This window comes from Conger conger, chromosome 2, assembly GCF_963514075.1.
Source record: "Conger conger chromosome 2, fConCon1.1, whole genome shotgun sequence".
NCBI classification, from domain to species: domain Eukaryota; kingdom Metazoa; phylum Chordata; class Actinopteri; order Anguilliformes; family Congridae; genus Conger; species Conger conger.
In genome coordinates, this window is record NC_083761.1 from 69,391,682 (window position 1) to 69,411,296 (window position 19,615).

The following is a 19,615-nucleotide window of genomic DNA, read 5'->3' on the forward strand; positions in this document are numbered from 1 at the left end:
TGATACTGCTGGATGTAGTAGGTGTGTGAGTGCAGTATTAAATATCCTCTGATGGGTCTGTCTTTTTGTTCTTTCCATTCAGGGAATGCATTTACACTCCTCCACCATGCCTGTCTGCCACCGCCTCCCCCCGTCTGCCACTCAGGACCGCCGAGTTTCTCCCCTGCTTTCCCCTCCCGAACACGGCTCCTCCCAACACAGGACTGCTCCCTTCTCCCTCTCCCTCTCCCTGTCGCTCCTCTGCCTGTCCCTGCTGCTCGTACCTGTGTGCGAGTCCCGGAGGGGCGGTGGTGGTGGCGGAGGAGGTGGGCCAGGAGGAGGAGAAAGGGGCAGGGTCGCCATCATTCCGCCCCACTACCCCCCGGTGGCCGCGCCCCCGCCCCCGCCCCCGAAGCTCTCCCAAGGCCTGAGCATCGCCGTCATCCTGGTGGGGAACTCTAGCGAGGTGTCGCTGGCCGAGGGCCGGGAGAAGGAGGACTTCCTGTACATGCCGCTCCCTCCCAATGTGGAGCTGGTCACCATGAACGAAACCGACCCCAAGAGCATCATCACGCGCATCTGTGACCTCATGACCAAGCACTGGCTGCAGGGCGTGGTGTTCGGGGACGACACCGATCAGGAGGCCATCGCCCAGATCCTGGACTTCATCTCGGCCCAAACGCACATCCCCATCCTGGGCATCCGAGGAGGGTCCTCCATGGTCATGGCTGCCAAGGTAGAGCAGGAGTCTGTCACATGCTGGTGCTTCAGAGCTGGGGCGTCACTCGTGTTTTAACTCACAATGTTCCAGATGTAGACATGAAAGTATGTTTTTTTTGTTTTTTGGAAGGGGAGGGACTTTCTAAAGTATTCCATTCAGAAGGTGTGTTGTGGGGGTCTCTTTGCACAGGATTTCATCCTGGGGTTTTGAGGAGGACATATGGAATGACTTCTAAAACATTTTCCCACCTTTCGCCTGTTACAGTGGGAAATCATCAGCTAAAGAGAGAGAGAGAGAGAGACAGACAGGTGGCAGATATTCAGGTTGGGAATGTAAGAAAGATAAAAGGTGAAAGCGAAGCTGGAGACAGCTAGGGCTGGAGTGGGTGAGTGACAGCTGGAAACGCTATCGGAGAAAGACTCCAAGGAATAGGGCGATAAAGGGAATGAGATGAATTGGGAGAGGAAATTCGAGAATAGAGAGAGAATGTCAGAGAATCTGAATGAAGATGACCTGGTGTAACAGAAAGGGTGGACTACAAGGTGATACTATTTCATCCTTCTTTGGTGTAACTTAATTCTGACAAAAGTAAGCATGCAAACAATTGAACACATCACATGCCATGCCTTCCCCAGTAGTAAGTGAAGTTCAGACATTTTCCACCAGATTTTAAAGTCAGCAATAAGATGTTTAAAATGAACCCTCAGCATTGACGTCTTTGTCAGCTTTGTCTCGCATCACAAAGTGCATTGAAGAGACAGTCAGCAGTGAAGGACACATCAATGATGGATGTGTTGCTGTCCCAGTGAAATGCACTACTACACTCAGTGTGCAAGTCATTTCGGCCAACATCTGGGGCACACTGGCACCCTCCCGTCATTTCATTGATTACCAAACACTTAAAATGGCAGCACATTAAAATACATCCCCAGAGTGTACAGTGTATTCCAGTATTGAGAGACAGACCTCAAATTGGTATTGAATGGTTCCTTCCGATCCTATTCTTTCTCGTTTTAGAAATGCTTTTGAATGTCTGGACTTGCCCTTCAAACAAACTGTCCAGCTCTGTACCAGCAGAAATATACTATGCTAATGATGGGACTGGAACAGGAGGGGAATTTGGGAAGTGGGACAAAATGGGATTAGGCACACTGCTTTGTCCCTGTTTGCCACAGACTACCTCCCGTGGTGCCACTGGTGTTTTAAATGCTGTCCGTGCCTCATGCAGACATGTGCAGTATGAGAGCTCCTCCACAATGCATATGTCTCATCATTTGAATTACTGGGCACCAAATGTAACGTTACACTGCATGGACAAAATGCATTTCAAGCCACAAAATATTGTACCACAAAATGAAGAAACAAAATGTGTTTGGAATTTTATCCACAAAATGTAAAATGCATTTTCAATTTCGTCCAGAAAACGAAAATCACGTGTAACTTTCTATGTGCAAAATGCCTTTTGAGCGATTACAATAGAATTATAATATGATTATCATATTAATTATACATTTCAAGCATTTTGTGGCAAGGAAAATTTACTTTTCTGACACTTGGCCATTTTTGTCACACTTGGCAGAAGGCATTACCTCGCCAAGAAATTCATTTTGTGCACAAAATGGGACTTTCATGGCCACAAAAAAGCAATGTATTAGGATTGCCTGGTGTAGTCATGCGATATGGATGCAAAGGCTAATTTTGATGTAATCTTGATTGAGAAATTCCTGTCATCTTGTGAACATTCATCAGACTTACTCCTGGCACATGGAATGTTGGCAGTTGAAAGCAACTTCAACAACAAAATAAATATGAACAACATAGTTTCTGGCCATCTTTACATGATAAACCTACATACATCTTGAGCTAATATGGTGGCTAACCTACCTAGCTAGCTGCAACAAGTGCAAGTGCTGCAAGTGGCTAGCATTAGGGGGAGTAAGTCAAGAGGATGTCCCCTCAGAAGAAAGAGAGATGACGTAAATGGATCAATCAAGATTGGTATGGGCAGCTCGACTATTTGAAACTGAACCTTAGCTTCCATATCACATGAATACTCCAGCCAAGCATGACGCATTGTGTTTATTTCATGGTCACAAAAGTCAATTTTGTGTGTGAAATGTTCCCCAAGTGTCACAAAACTGCATTTTGTGGCTTTGAAATGCATTTTGTGTCACAAAATACTCAATTCACATCACAAAGTGCATTTTGTGGCCACATAATGGGGGCAAGGTGTCAGAAAAGTGCATTCTATGGCCATGAAATGCATTTTTGCCACAAATGCTTGTAGTGTATAATTAATATGATAATTAAGTTTAAGTTCAAATCAAATTCAAAGCACATTTAACGTTTGGCTACTTGGGGGGTATTAACAGGGCATTGCTGCAAAAGAGCATGCATGCTCAGTCAACTTACCTTGTATAAATAAAGGTTAATAATAATAATAGTCATAATAATAATAATAATAATAATAATAATACTAACATTTTGTCCACACAGAATGCAATAAGTGTTTCTTCATTTTGTGGTAAAAAAAAACATTTCAGGCCATAAAATGCCTTTTTGTGCACCAAATGTTATTATTATTATTATTATTATTATTATTATTATTATTATTTATTCACCTTTTTGTTACATTTGTTGTCCCATAGAACTTTGGGACTTTTAGTGACCAGCATGTTGTTTCCTCTTATTTTCAAGCTTAATAAAAACACGAAGCGAACATGAATTTAAATGCATAATTCAAGCACTGCCATTTGCTCTTCGTAAAGCAATGCACTTTGAAAGCTGCGAGCCAAATAATCTTTCCACGGAAAATCTCCTCTTACTACTGTAGTTGTCTTCAAACAAGTTCTATTGGCTTCAGATCCTTTGGGCAAGGAAACATAGTTTTCTACACTTTGCATGTAAAAAGAGGCTAATAGAAAAGAAACAGGCATGTGAAGGGAGGATGAATGCTGTAGCTTGATTATGGAAGCATTGCAAAGACAAGATGGAGCACACTTTAGTGAAGAGAGTTAGAGAACAGGAACACAGAGGAATGAGCTCATGAAGAAAAATGTGTGGGTGTGAAAGAGGAACAGGGGCTTCCTCAATGAATGTTTCAGCTTCTCTTTGCTTTGTTTAAAATTAAAGAGTGACATATTAGAAAGGAGAAAATGAAGAAAAGTGAAGGCGGGTGGAAGGAAAATTATGAAATGTGAAGAAGATAAATAAAAAAGCGGGCAAAGAAGGGCTAGCGATAAAACGGGAAGCGGAATGAAAGAGAGCAGAACAGAAGGCCTAAAGGTAAATGGGGTTTGTGTGAAATGGAATGTACTAGAGAGGGAAGAGAGAGGAAGTGATGAAAAGAGGGCTCGCAAGAAAAAATGTTTTTCCCTATCTTTCGTTTAATGACTACCTCTCTCATCCTTCCGCACCCTCTTCTCTCTCTCTCTCTCTCTCTCTCTCTCTCTTTCTCTCTCACATACACACACATACGGACACACACAAGGCTTATTGCTACCGAGGCAGTTGGCATGGCAACCTCTTGCACATACATATCTTTATCTATATAAAGTAAGACAGAGGGAGAGGGAAACATGCACTTCTGTGGGGAAATCGTGCGGCTGGAGAAAGAGCGAGAATGGGTCTGAGGGGACAGAAGGGAGGGATGGGGAAGGGTGAAAAAGAGATGAAGGGAATAGGAGAAAGGTCCAGATGAAGACTAGTGGACGTGCAGGGAGATGGAGGGTGGTTGTCATATGGCTTTTAACAAGGGCAGGAGATGAAAGGGAAAACAGAGAGACGGAGGTAGGAACGAGGGAGAGAGCTTGTCAGCACTAATTGGCACGGGAGGTATGGATGACAATTGAAAGAGAGCGTGGAGTTCACGGCTGTAATGCGGAAAATGATAGAAGTTGAAGTGAGATGGAGGGAATGCAGGAAGGGATGGAGGAGTGAGGACGGAAAAAGAGAGATTTTCTGTAGAGGGAAGGGCAAAATTGTGTACATAGTTGTTGAGAGAATGATGTTAAGCTGTGATGAAATTGCATGTCCTCTGTAAAGAAACGACTCAGTAGTCAGATGTTACTCAGTTGTGTCTCTGTACTGTACATCTACACTCCTGTATATGCCTTTACCTGTATGCTTGTCCATGTGCATGCCCAGTTGTGTGTGTGTGTGTGTGTGCATGTAGGCACACGTATGTGAGTGAGACATGTGAGCAGGCCTGTTTTACCTCTTACCCCCCCTACAACACACAAGGAACAACAAAGCACTTCCGCTGCCTGTTGTTTTGCCTGAATTGCCTTAGAAGGAGCTGGAACAAGCCCCGCTGTCCCTTTGAAAGCTTCGACCAAAAATGGCACTGTTGCACTCGTGACAGATGCACTGCAACAAAGCATGCTGTACTGTGATATGCAATATAAAAGTGTGTCCTGGTCACACAACAATTCTGCTCAACCGCCTTGAGACCAAGGTGACAAATTTGTCGCCAGGAGCGGTTTCGCTGTCAGAAACGGCGGCGGGTTGGAGCTAGTCGGGACTAAGTGCGCTGAGGGTGAACGGATCAGGTGGAACCATGCTTGAGATTAGCTGCTGGTGAGGCAAATGCAGGAGATGGCGCTGAATGAATCCGTCACAGCTCTCCTATGTCCGGAGGCAGGCTGCACATTGGTGTCATTTCAGATGGGCTCACTGTTGTTTTTTGGAATGAAATCCACCCACCCTCTCTCTCTGTCTCTCTCTCTCTGTCTCCCCTCTCTTGCTCTCTCAGGGGCAATGTTTTATCAGGCCCAGTGGTTACTAGGGAGCCCTGGCTTGTTTAATGTGTTTTTATTTTATTTTGGATAGCCTGGCTCCAAAAGTACTCTTATTAAACTTACTTATATGACACAGTGCCACATTCAATAATGCCATTCAGCATTAGCATTGGTACTTTCTCTAATGTGTTCTAGGTCTGCACCAAATGATATGATAGTTATAGTAAAGTCACATAAAGTTCAACTCCTTTTGGTACCGTCTCCCTCTCTCCCTCTCCCTCTCTCACTGTCTGAGTTAATAGTGTCAATAGCCTTTTAGTCTGAACTGTTATACCTTTCCATCCACTTCTCTCTTTGTTGTCCTGATTTAGAAAAGGCGAAGTTCAGTCAGTGTGCCCCCTTTTTGAGAGATGGTGAGAGAGAGACCTATATCTGTATGCCCTATTTTCCCCCAGTCTTTCTACTCATTTCACCTAATGTTACATATGGAACCAAAAAAACTCAAATACATTCAGTAGTGACCTTTCCTTTTCATTCTTCACTCTCAGCTTTTCTGTTCACAGTTTTTCTCTGATGGCATATAAGGGTCAGAGCTGGTCCAAACACCATGTAGATGAAGCAGTCAGAGTAACAGGTGCACTGTATTCAGTGCCCCCCTGAGCAGTGTCGCCTGTCACAGGGGTATTGCCTTCATCCATCATGCCCAGGCTCCGTGCCAAGTGAAGAGGCTATCAGTAGAATCTTTGGTATCACTCATTTGGGAATTGATCCAACAACCTGCCAGCGTCAGGGATAAAACTTCAACTGCAAGGCCACTTAACCAGTGCATCTCTTCCTTTACCTCCCTTTGCCATCCTAATTTTAATTTCCTGCCTGATTTTTTAAGATGATACTCTTCCCTCAGAACCCCCTCCCCTTCTTCTTTCTTTTATCACCCCTTTTGCCCTCCATCGCTATTTTGTTTTTCTTCTATTCATCTTACGTGGTTAATGTAACTTTTTTGTATTTTCCTTTCTCTCTACGCTCTTCTCCATTCTTTATCTTTCCATTTTCCTTTTTCCCACAGCCATGTCCATGTATTTCCTCCACTTTCACCTCTCCAAGCCCACTGCCCTCTCTCTTTAATGGGCTAAATATGGAGTGAAGTGACTGGAGTGTGATTGCAGATCAGGGGGAGAAAAGAGTCAACGAAGAGTACAAGAGGTGTCCAGTCAATTAATACTGTGCTAATGTACTGGTAGATAAAGCCACCTAAGATCATTCATTCAGGCATTTCTTTTTGTTGTATTTCATTTCCAGATGTACTGCCAGCACTACACTTTGGAAAGGTACTGTGCAGGATGGCTGCTCTGCCTCTACCCCATGTGACATTTTCTTATTTAAGGATATCATTTACAACGAAAAGCGCTCCTGAAAAGTGCTCCCTGTACTCTCAGTCCCACAGGGCCCTGTTTAGGTTTCTGGACACTGTAGACAAAATGGAGAACCGAGATGGGCATAATGGACTCTTTTTATGTCCTATCTCCCTGCCCTATCCCTGATACTTTTCTGTGCCCTCCCATGAGAACTGTACCAATCTCAGTTTATACACTCTCCACATACAGCCTGAGACACAGAAAGTAACGCAAACATCCAACTCTCTCTCTTTATCACTCTTTCTTTCTCTCTCTCTCTCTCTCTCTCTTTCATGCAAGAACACACACACATATGTGCATGGATGCACATGTATAATAAATACTTATAAACTTGTACCCTGCAAAATGGTCAAACTATGATATGGGCCTTGTGTTGCAGTAGCTTCTCAGCAATAGCAGCAGCACTGACACTGACAGATAGCGAAAGCTCACCCAGAGTACACAGTACACATCAGAAAGCCTTATTGCCCCTTGCTTCCTCTCTCTTCAGCTTATTCTCATTTGAAAGCTTTGTTGATGAATATAAACCAAAGCCCCACCCCTGGCTCTCTGCAGTCAGAAGAAACAGAATCTTTCCCCTCCCTCCTTGTGTTAATAATCACAAACCTTTAATTCTCTTTGTGTTCATGCAAACACCCAAACAACAAATCCACCTCTAAGACGTTTTAACTACATGCAGAAGTTTTGTGCTGAAAACGTTTCTGTTCAGTCTTATAGATAGCCTGAATATCTATCTGCAGTAGGGACACATACACTTCTGTGGCAGTTCTCTTGTCAGGTTACCAGGGTATTGGAACGTCAGGTAGAGACCAATAATGTATCATATGCAGCGAAAGACGAAAATCTAGGTTCAGAAAGCAAACGTCATCCCCAGAACTTTGTTGCAATTAGTTGGATTTGATCATTAGCATACCTACTTCAGCCAGGAGACAGTATTGTAGTGCTGTGAAAAAGTATTTGATTTCCTGTTATTGCATATTTGTCACACTGAATAATTAAAGTTTAAGCACCAGATATTTTATATTTGAATGAACTAGAACCGCCAAATGGAAGAGTTGTCGTACTTTATGATTCACAACGTTTAAAAGCATTATTGCATTGACATAAAGGCAAGAATTAAGGACTGTAATAGTGACAGCCTATATATAAAATACCATAATTAGACAGTGAGGCTGCACCAACATAGAAAACGATCCCCAGACATACACAGTATTAGTGAAAATAAAATGTTAATTTACCAGTCAGTATTCGCAAAACCGACTAGAAAAGCTAGAAAAAACGTGTACTGACTTAGCTACAGTCATTGAATGGCCACAGTCGAAAAACATTCTTCTTACAACAGCTAGCTAATACATAAAGCAAATATACCAGGGACAGCAAAGAGAAGATGCAAAGAAAATAGTAATCTTACTGGCGGTGTTGACGCCTATGCCGTAGATAAATCAATATTTTAGCAAAGATGAGGCTTAAACACTGCAAAATCAGGTTTAAGTGAAATGGCTACAGTGAACTTACTCATTAGATAAATGTGTGTATGTGTGTGTGTGCGTGTGTGTGTGTGTGTGTGTGTGTGTGTGGCGAGACCAAAGACTGTACAAACATAACTCAAACTCCAAACAACACCCATGACATGTTGCACACACACAGCCATGTGCTTCAAACAAGTTAAGGTACACACACTATGTGAGGCATAAATGATGCATAAGTTAATTGTAAGGACGGAGGATGTGGTCACGATTTTAGCTAGAGGTAAGGTAGTATATTTTGTCAATTTCTGGTAGTGATTCTAATTATATACTTTTAAATGTGTTTACTAGCCAGATAGCTAGGAACTGTGCTGAGCGTAACTGTGACACTTGTGGGTGATTACCATCAGCTTAATTTGTTTGTTGAAGTTGTTTGCTGTGGATTTTCTAGATTGCTGTAACGATAATGTAGCTATCTGGCTAGTGAGCTTGCTTGTTACGTGCTACCGAACAGTTGGTATTCATAGTATTCCGATGACGTCACTTGAATAGCTAGGCGCCATATTTTACAGATACTAACCGCTCACTAACACGAAACCGCCTGTTACAATGTGGAGTAGAATTCGAAAAGTAAAATTATCAATTTTTCTATTCAACTTTTTCTTCGAAAATCACAACGTGTGTAATTTATCGTTGTTATAACACATCCGATGGTGACTAGAGTAGGCAGTTGCGTTGTTATAGAATCCCAGTGGTGAGAGAGAATTAGGGAGAGGATAGGATGAGTTTAAACCAAACCAGGGGGAACTTATTATGACTAACCAGAATAAACCAACAGAGTATGACGGCGGGTTCATCCTCCCACTTTCAATCGTCCCAATGTTCATTATCATACAGTGCAGCTCTTGCGACTACAAGCTAATATTGTATCGGCGGTAGCCAGCATGTACTGATAGCCTAGCAACATTAGCTAACATAACATAGCCTACTGCCTTGATTCTATCATCTTCTGTAGAATCGGAAAAACACATACACAGTGCTTAGCTAGCTGACTGTTTATGTAGCTAGGTGATATAAAACGAATAGTCTTCATCATACATTTCAGTTATTACAATTAGCTAGGTTGATATTGTATGGGGGGCAGCCAGTATGTTAGCTATGCCGGTAGCAACATTAGCTAATGTTACTGATGCACGTAACGTTATAAATCAGAGCATGTGACTCATCTATGATCGTTTGAAGAATAGCAATCAACTGCTTACATGTAATTTATTTACATTGCAAATAAATCCTGTATATGCATAACCTACCGCCGCCAGACCCCTCTCGAATAAACCATAAAGAGAGTGTGTTCTGATCACTTAATTCTTGGTAGAATCTAGGCAGATCAAATTTATTAATGCCAGTGTTGACGACTAACATTAACGTTAGTATCACGTTTGTCAACAGGGTAACGTTAACCAGGTAGTTACTTGACGTTAGTTGGCTGGTTAACCTTAGCAGAGAGAGATCCACACTGGCCAATCTGCTTGATTTATCTGTCATTTGGCTAAACAGCTCTATGGCTGCAATAAATGTGTTGTAAGATTAATCAGCCACCTCAGCTACATTTATATCTTCCCATCCCTATTTCCCTTGCAAACCGGAGTGGCAATTGCCAAGTTTTGTTATGTTCATTTCTTATGGATCTAATCCATTGATAGGACTATTTGTTCCTTCATATCGTCTCTGTGATAATTTATCTAAGGTGTCTTTATATTTGATGGGTAGGTTCTGGTTGTCATTTGTCATATTCTGTCTGCATGCCTTGATGGAGGTTAGTATTTTAGCCCTGTGGTGCACTGTGTATTTGTAAAATATGGCCGTGGTTCGTTTTGAGTGACGTCATCGAATACTATGAATACTATCATGTTAAAAGCTTATCTTGGTGGACCCTATTGGCTTATTGCTGTTGTTGCTACATGCATGTATAGCACCGCATTCCAGTTTAGCTAGAGTATCTGCTGTAGCTAGTTAGCTACTGAACTGGTGGTATTTCACACAGCAGGATTAAACCAATAACCATACTTTTTACTTCCATGTTCCTGATTTGAGGGAGTTCAGGGTTTTATTGAGTGCATATATCTACCTAATTCTCCAATCCCACTTCACGAAATACCCCCCTGAGTGCTACTGTCAACTGACTCTTGCCAAGCCAACACAGTTATATATTGTTGTTTCTATGTCAGTAAAATGGCGGCAGGCATGTCAATTATGTCAATCGAATACTATCTATACAGACTTCGGCCTCGTTTGCCTTGTGAATCTTCCAATTCCACTCACTCTGATCCAAGAACATACATACTGTTCTGGCTCAAATCTGAAAGGCTGTATTGTGCTTAGGATCAGAAATGACTTATACATATACATCAGTCAAAGTCGACTCATTGATACTGTCCATTGATCCTGAATCAAATATGTTGATGCAGTCCATTTCTGTCATATTTCCATGTCCATATATTTCATTATGTGGTGCTTACCCCTAAATTAACAAAACGTTACAACACCCAAGCCACCACTGTAAAAAAGTTATTCCCCCTTGAAGCATAACTGGTTGCACCACCTTTAATAGGAATAATTGCTAAGGAACACTTCCTATAATGGGCCCTGCCACAGCATCTCTATTTGATTCAAGTCAGGACTTTGACTGGGCCACTCCAAAACATTTTTTTTTCTTTTCAGCCATTCAATGAGCTTACCTTTGTGTTTTGGATCATTAACCTGTCTCCCAATTACAGTAGACTTTAGCTTCAGCTCACAGACAGATGACCAGACATTCTCCTGAAGAATTTTGTGGTACAGAGAAGGTTCCTTCAATAATGGCAAGTCATCCAGGTCCTGAAGAAGCAAAACATCCCCACACCATCGCACTACCACCACAATGTTTGACTGGTATCACATTCTCACTGTGAAATTCTGTATTTACTTTTACACCATACAAAATGAGACCCACGTTGTAATACATCTGTAAATACATCTTCATCCCAAAAGTACTGTAGATCATCCAGGTGTTTTCTTTTTTTCAAATGTGAGACAAGCATTGATGTTTCTCGTGTTGGAGTGGTTTCCACCTTGCTACTCTCCCATGAATCCCATCTTCCAGATCTCATATTGTGGAGTCGTGAGCATGGACCTTTGCTTAGGCTAGAGATGCCTGTAATTCTTTGGATGTTTTTCTGGGATCTTTTATGTCTTCTTGGACGAGTTGTCGCTGCGCCCTTGGAAAACTTTAGTGGGCTTGCCCCTCCTGGAAAGATTCACCAGAGTCCCAGAGTCTTAGAAATGGCTTTGGAGTGGCCTAATTGAGGTCTTTACTTGAACCCAATAGAGATACTGTGGTAGGACCTGAAACAAGCAGCTCATGCTCAAAAACAGTTTGGCAAATAAGACGCAATTGCATCTCCACACAATTGAGTGTGCTTTTTGTGAAAATCTAATTTAGACTTTGTCATGAATCTAAGAGAACTTAGATGCCTTCTGAATTTTGAAGGGGAAAATATACACACACATACACACACTCTCTCTCTCCCTGTCACACATATACACACACACACACACACACACACACACAGATGACCTTATCTCATCTGTTGTTTTTACCAGCCCTCTTCTCTTTCCTTTGAATCATCCTTTCCTCACAAGCATTACGCAATAGCCAGCTCCTCTATGCAAGCCGCTACAGTGCATGTTTGTGCATGCTGGAGTGCAAGGAGAAGCTTATCCAATATCCTGCCCCTACTGTACCAATGTCCACTTACTCATAAATAGTGCAATCTCAGGAGGGTTTCTCCAGAAAAAAAAAAAAAAAAAAAAAAGTTTGCCGGGACCAACATGTGGAAATTATTCCAATTCCATTCAAAATGCAAAAAGATATAAATGGCCTGTAATTATGTGATTGTAATTGGCTTCAGGTCTATAATGCCGTCTATGATGCAGTTTACATTTTACAGTAATACAGTGTGTGTGTGTGTGTGTGCATGTGTGATTGTGTGCTGTATGCCTTTGCATGTGTGTGTGCTTGTGTCCATCACTGTGTGTAAGCATTTTGTATTTTTTTTAAAAGTTCACACAAATGGTATCTTTTAGTAGGATTGTTTCGATGGAAACCATGTTGCCACGGAAACACAGACTGTCTCTTTGAATTAAATATCTCTCCCTCTCTCTTTCCATTTCACACTCTTCCAACCTGACAGCACAACCGATGTCCAACTACAAGTGTAGCGATATCACTGTGAGAGATCTGTGCAAGGAAAGGCAAATGGGAATGGAGGGATAAATTAATGTATCAGAGAGAGAGAGGGAGAAAGAGAGTGGGGGGAGGGGGGTGTTTCTATGCCTTATTATCAGAGGTCAGAGGTCAGAGGACCAATTTTTATTTTTATAAAAATTGAGGTTTTTTATTTTGGTCATGAGAGAGGAACAGGTAATACAACGGGGGAAAGAAGGAGAAGAAAATAGAAATAAAAAGAGGGCAAAATGAAAGCGTGATGGAGGGAGAGAGAAGGCAATAGGGAGAGATGGCTGTACTTCAGTTTTACCGGTAGGGTATTAAACTTTGCCTCCCTTGCAGTTTGATCTATGTAACAGCTCCCTGCTCTCCCCCTCTCCTTCCCTCTCTTTCCCTTCCTCTTTCTGGTGGAGAGAGGAGGAGTTTGCACTTCCTCTGCCTGGGCAGAGCCGACACACAGGCTAGAGAGCTAGAGTACATGGCCAGACTAAATAACGTGTGCAGTAGAAATACATTTGTTTATTAAGACTGTTAAACTAATGTTTCTCCAGTGAAATGCCAAATATCAGGTTTTACCTCGTTTTTGATATCATAATTTATCATTAAAAACGATTAATGCTAATTACAAAAAAAAAAGAATTGAAGTTTGCTGAAAAAAAACCAGCCCTCTGTTACTCATTTTGTCTGGCTGCTTCAGCGGTGTTCATCAGCTGGTCTCCATCTCATTTACGCTGGCTGTGTTCCACCACTCTCCCCTGCCGTTTCATCTCAGACCCATTCTAATGGCTTGATTGGCATTGTTAATGTGACTGATGGCATTAATATGACTGAGCACTCCATGTTACTGTTCAAAGCAAGACAGCAACACCCCCTCCCCTTCCCCCTGCCAATGCCCACTCACTCTGTGCTGTAAAAAGTATCATTGGCTGTAATTGCGAGGCTGTAATTGATTCTGAACCCGAGGGCTGTGGGTTCAGATTCTACAACGGTGCTCGTGTCCTTGTATGCTCCACTAATAATCCTGCTGTATAGATGCAGCTCTCTTTACACCACTGCTTAAATCCGCCATGTGAAGTAGGACTTTTTTTTCCTAGGAATCCCACTCCATTACTAGAGCCACAATGTACCTGTACACTACTACCCTTGAGCAATGTGTGGCAATTTCCATCCATGCCCCACGGATGAAAAAATAGGAAAGATATGAATGGGTCACACAGGTGCTGCCTGGATTTGTATTAAAAGCGTCTGCTTTGGATTAAAAGTGTCTGCTAAATGACTAAAATGTAAGATAGTGTGATTAGTTATTGCATTGGAATATAGGCCATATAGTATAACGATAAGGGAACTGGCTTGTAACTCAGAGGTTATTGGGTTGACTCTTAGCTGGGTGCTGCTTTTGCACCCTTGAGCAAGGTACTTAACCTTTATTGCTTCAATAAAATAGCCAGCTGTATAAATGGATTCTATGTAAAGATTTATTCTGTGCTGCTTTAGATAGATTGCTCAAAATAGGAGGATTTGCAAGGTGCTGAAATTTGATGTAGTGGCAAATATTATTTCCAACATATAATGCCTGAAAGACGTGTTGTTGTTGACAAGTGGTGCACTAACTAAACAGTTGCCAGGATTTAACTGCACAAAATTAACTAGTGAGTACAAATCAGTACCTAAAATTTAATCCATGATTTTAGTCAGTGATGCCCCTTTGGGGTGAAGTGTCAAAGTCTCCCTGAACAAGACACCTAACCCCTGAATGCTACCGATGAGCTGGTTGGTGCCTTGCAAGGCAGAAAATTGCTGTTTGTTTATGAATGTGTGTATGAATGGGTGAATGAGAAGCATTGATTGTACAGCGCTTTGGATTAAGGCGCTATATAAATTCCAACCATTTACTACCGTAAATCCTCAAATTGTGGCCGGGGTATTTTATTTACTTGGGCTGCACAAAGCACAGGCCTTTATTTGGGGCAGGCTTGTATTCGAGGCAGGCCTTTATTTCTTATTAGGCTTCTGTTGTAGAATTTTATTCTTACAAATAAAGTAAAAGGCTACACTTGAAGTGGGCCAACACTGTTCAACACTTCTTGTAACCGTTCAGAAACGCAACTTGAGTAGCTAAACCATTAATGAAAGCCAACACAGATGCGTCTTCATAAAATACCAACTTGCCAGACAGGCCTTCATGAACAATAACAAATTAGCGTAGATAACAGCAAGTTAAGGATCTTTTTTTCCTAAAGTGCGTTTTATTGTGAGACATGCGTTTCGTTTGGAGCAGCATACCGGTAGGCTATCAAAAGATTTTCGCTTTGGTTTGGGATTTCATTTACTTTTGGGCTGTTTGATTCAATTGCTAAATGTTGGGACTCATGGGCACTGAAATCTGGGGGGTATTTGATGGTTCCCTGTTAAGAGTTATGTAGTTGAAAGAGTGTCTCGATTTCCACCCGTCTGTTTATTGCGAGTCAAGGCAGCCGCTTTCATTCATTCATTGAACGTGCGCTGTGCTGTAAATACATGGAAACCTGATTGCGTAGCCAATTGAGTTAATTTTTAATTTTGCCTGATTTACTTTTTATTAAATTCGTAGGCTGAAATGCCTCGCGGCAACAATTGTGTTTAAATGTATACTGCTTCAGCCTTTGACAAGCTACTCAGAAGGGGGCGGTAAGCGACTGGTAGCTTGAGAGCAACGTGTTGGAGACAACGACTTTTCATTGGCAACCGTATTAAACCAACCAACAATATAAAATATTAAGAAGAGCTCTTTTATTTCATTGAGTTAAATCGAAACAATGTCTTCTAGTGCTCATGGACAGATAGCCCTACTGGTAGGTAATATTACCCCGGCTTGTATTTGTCCGAATCGACCACGCCCCCGGCTATTATCCAAGGCCCGGCTTCAAATAGAATCCCGGACACAATTTGAGGATTTACTGTATTTACCTTTGGAATATGGAAGAAGTGAAAAGTGGCACTGTATGGCCATCTTCACAGTTTAGGTCTTGAAATTTGCATTTGCATTAGAACAGCCCTCATGGGAAATTGCAGGAATGGAAGAAATTGATTGAGCATACAGTATGGTATGACAGAGGCTTTCAAAGCATTTTAGTGCACCAACAGCAGACATTTTTGTTTGTACCCATGTGGATAGTATTGCATTGATCCTATAGCTTTTATTCTGACCAATGCCCTGCAGTGCCAATCCATGGCACATACACTGGCTATGGCTGGTATACTGTTGTTCCCATCTTCATTTTCAGGTGCACTGCACACAACCTCTGCAGCAGTTTTGCTTGCAAGGACATTACATTTTAGTTTATTATGAAGGTGTTACTTGGGTGAAGGTGTCCAGGAAAGGCTGCTTTGACTCCAAGCTTTAAAATGATCAAAAGTTCAAAGAGGCTCAATGTGATTGGGAGTGTGTTCTCTCCGTTGTAAATGGCACAGGAAAAGGTTGTACGCTAGGGCTACAGGTAACAGCGTAATTAAAGCGAATGCCCTTGTTTCATTCTACAGTAACAGATTTGAGAGTAGACCTCTCCACCTCCCTCTGTTTCTCCTCTGGACCCCTCAGGGCGTGACGCAGGCACACACAGGGTTGCCAATACGTAGGCTTGGATCCCCTGTCCTAGGGAGGCACTCCATAAAGTCTGCTGTACCACATTAATTAAATTAATATGCGCATCCTGGCACTGTACGAATTTTGAATAGAATCATAATTCTTTTCATAGAGTCTTTCTTTTCTCCGTTGCTAATCTACAGTACAGCACAAATATAGATATTTGTACATATATAGATATTTGTGGCTCTGAATTGTCAGGTTTCTAGTGCAGACTTCATATTGTTCCAGTGTTTTAAAAACAGCCCAGATAAAACTGTGCCAAGTCCAGAACTAATAGGCGGTCATTGGTGGTGAGCCTGTAACTTAGTGATCTATTTTCCAGCCAGTTCCAGGCCTGTTGTGAGTTGTTGCACTGGCAAAGCAATATTTTCATCATGGATTTTGGTGCAGATTTTGACTTCAGTAATTTTGCTATGTACACTGATTGAGCAATTTAATTTTAAGTTGACCTGTTCACCAGCTTGTTAATGCAAATATTTAATCAGCCAATCATGTGGCAGCAACTAAATGTATAAAAGCATGCAGACGTGGTCAAGAGGTTCAGCTGTTGTTCAGACCAAATGTCAGAATGGGGAAGAAATGAATGTGATCTAAGTGACTTTGACCATGAAATGATTGTTGGTGCCAGAAAGGTTGGTTTGTGTATTTCAGAAACTGCTGATCTCCTGTGATTTTCACGCACAAGCCCTCGAGAGTTTGCGGAGAATGGTGCGAAAAACAAATAACATCCACTGAGCAGCAGTTCTGCGTTAATGAGGGAGCTGAGCTTGAAGCTGACAGGAAGGTGGCAGTAACACATATAATCATGCATTACAACAGTGGTATGCAGAAGAGCATAGAGCATTCAGAGATCTCTGAACACACAACGTGTCAAACCTCTTAAGTGGATAGACTACAGCAGCAGAAGACCAATACGTCTAAAAAATAAGTGTAATAAATACCTAATAAAATGCTCACTGAGTGAACAGGTCCTAGTGGGCGGAGAGCCGCTGGTAGGGGGGTGTCAGTCATGCAGTGCAATGATATTTTGCTGCAGCTGATTGCAATTTTCCGCTCAGACTAGTATGCTTTTGCACTCTTCGCCTCCCACCTGCTCGACCCAGGTCTAATGCGCGAGTCACAGGTCAGTCTATGGCGTATTGCTAATTATTTTTCATTGCTAATTACAATGCACGCATGATCAGCCTACTCAAAAGCCAATCAGCGGTTTTTGTGGATCATATGCTGTCCAGTAAATCCCACAAACAAGAAAAATATTTTGCATTTATTGTTAATTGTCCTTTTTTATCATTTTAATTTCTGTATTTATTTTTGTCTTTAATTGTTTATTGTTTTATATGACACTGCGGTCCCTGGGGTACTGTCTTTCATGCGCCTGTCTGTAATGAGAAGAATGACAATAAACAACGCCAATTTGATTAGATTTACTTCACACAACAATCTTTTCATTTTAATTGATTGACTGTAGATATAATGATAGCTACAGTACTGGCACAAAGTATGGGTAGACTGCATTTATAAGCAGTGTTTTGACAATGAATGCAATATTTTGCAACAATTTGTATTTTGGCATAATACATGTAATACGTGATAAATGGAATATCAACATAAAACCAAATTAATAAATGATTAGACAGTACATTATTCATTTTAAATGTAACCAGCTACCATTATTTATTAGTTCATACCAATATCACTGAGCAGTCTTATGCATCCTAATTTTGAATGGCTTATTATCCGCTTGAACATGTATTTCTTTCTCCAGTAGCTATTCATCTGCATAAAAAGATAATATTCGTGCCAAAGGGAAAAATCATCTTTTGGCTTGTATACTTGTATTCATCAAAATTACTGATGATCACTGAATGTCATTATCACTCGTGGTCAAGAAGATAACTGTTTCGAATACATTTTGCGGATGAAAATTGCTATATGCAAGTTACATGCATTAAGTGCATCAGTATTTCCTACCAAGCTACTTTTACAGCTTCTGGTTGTGCGCAATATCAAAGAGATTGATAAACAACAAGCCAGGTGTTTTTGTCTGGATAGGCTATATCATTAGATAACTTAAAAATACAGTCCAAATAAGTGGGATATGCTACAAAATAATCAGCGAGAAAGTTTGTGAGTGGCAAGCGAATGGTACTGTAATTATTTAGTTTAGTTTAGTTTAAGCCATGCCTTTTTTTGTGAATTAATGATGGAATCTTACGCTATATATTTTTTTCTTTTCTTTCATTTTAGCAACCGTTCATACAGTACAGTCATTTTGGCATTGTTGTGATCTTTTGTGTGGGTTTGTTCTGTTTTATAAAACTCCAAGATACTGTTGTCAGTAGTTCTTAATTATAGCATAGCGTGTTAAAACAATTTAACTACTGGTCTAATGGGAAATTAAAACTTGCCCATAATAAAAGTTTAGGCAATGTTTTATTGAAATTCTGAAAAAATTGAAACATATTTATAGGATTTGTTAATTCAATTTTTGAAAAAAGTGACACACAAAGGAATATCTTCCAGGTTATTATATCCGTACTGTATCTTCATCTTCCATTGCAGCCATAGACTGTGGGAAATGGTGAGATGCCCTGTGCAGTGCCCATGGCTCTTAAAGGGAATGAAAAGAGGTAATTTGATTGGCTATGAATAAATTCCGTTTCAAAACAGCCACTGATAATATATTCAGCATAATCCAGCCATCTGTGTTGTACACTTCGAGCTGTGCACTTCTTGTGATAATACCAAGATTTACTGACCACGCCCAGTACAGCCACGCCCTATGCCATTGACTGTGCCCAGGTACCATGCGACATTGGCTGTGTCCAAAACTGAAGGCAGTTGACTTGTTACATCGTTGCCTCACTGCCTGATTAATCATCTGCCCTTCAAAGGCGACTTCGGAGGTGCCTTGGCAGTACGCGAATGATACACACTTTGAAGGCAGAAAGACTCAGAGTGAAAGTAACGTGATTATGAGATGCGTGATTACAAACAATTTAGCTGGCTAGTTCGTTGAAGCTCACAGAGGCTTAAAAACATGAAATACATTATTCCAGGGCATTAATTAATTAAAATGATGTTTAAAAAATATTACTACAACAAAATATCAAACTCGCTGTGTACTTGCACTTGTGGGCCAGCTCTTTTTCAGCCGCCATTAATTTAACACAAGTAAGAAGCATAAGGTTAATTGCAAAAAATGAAATGGGTACCCTACCCGGCGAAGGATGCTGCCTTCAAAATGAGGGCACCTTAGAAGGCATCATTTTTTGTGCACTTTGGAATTGGATGCCTTTCTGCCTAAGAAGGCAGCATTTTTGTGCTTTTGTGGACGCAGCCATTGATTCAGGAAAATATGTGTGTGTGCGTGCGTGTGTATGTGTATGTGTGTGCTTGCGTG

At 41.3% G+C, this 19,615-nt stretch overlaps 1 protein-coding gene across 1 annotated transcript in view; it reads left to right on the forward strand.

The window, feature by feature from the left end:
- Positions 1-444: 444 nt before the first annotated feature.
- grin2bb (glutamate receptor, ionotropic, N-methyl D-aspartate 2B, genome duplicate b) overlaps positions 445-19,615 on the forward strand; it is a 53,364-nt gene continuing 34,193 nt past the window's right edge. Inside the window, exon 1 of the mRNA XM_061231302.1 lies at positions 445-715. Within this exon, the coding sequence (XP_061087286.1) occupies positions 488-715 (228 nt within the window). The 5' untranslated portion in view covers positions 445-487. The remainder of the gene's footprint in view (positions 716-19,615) is intronic.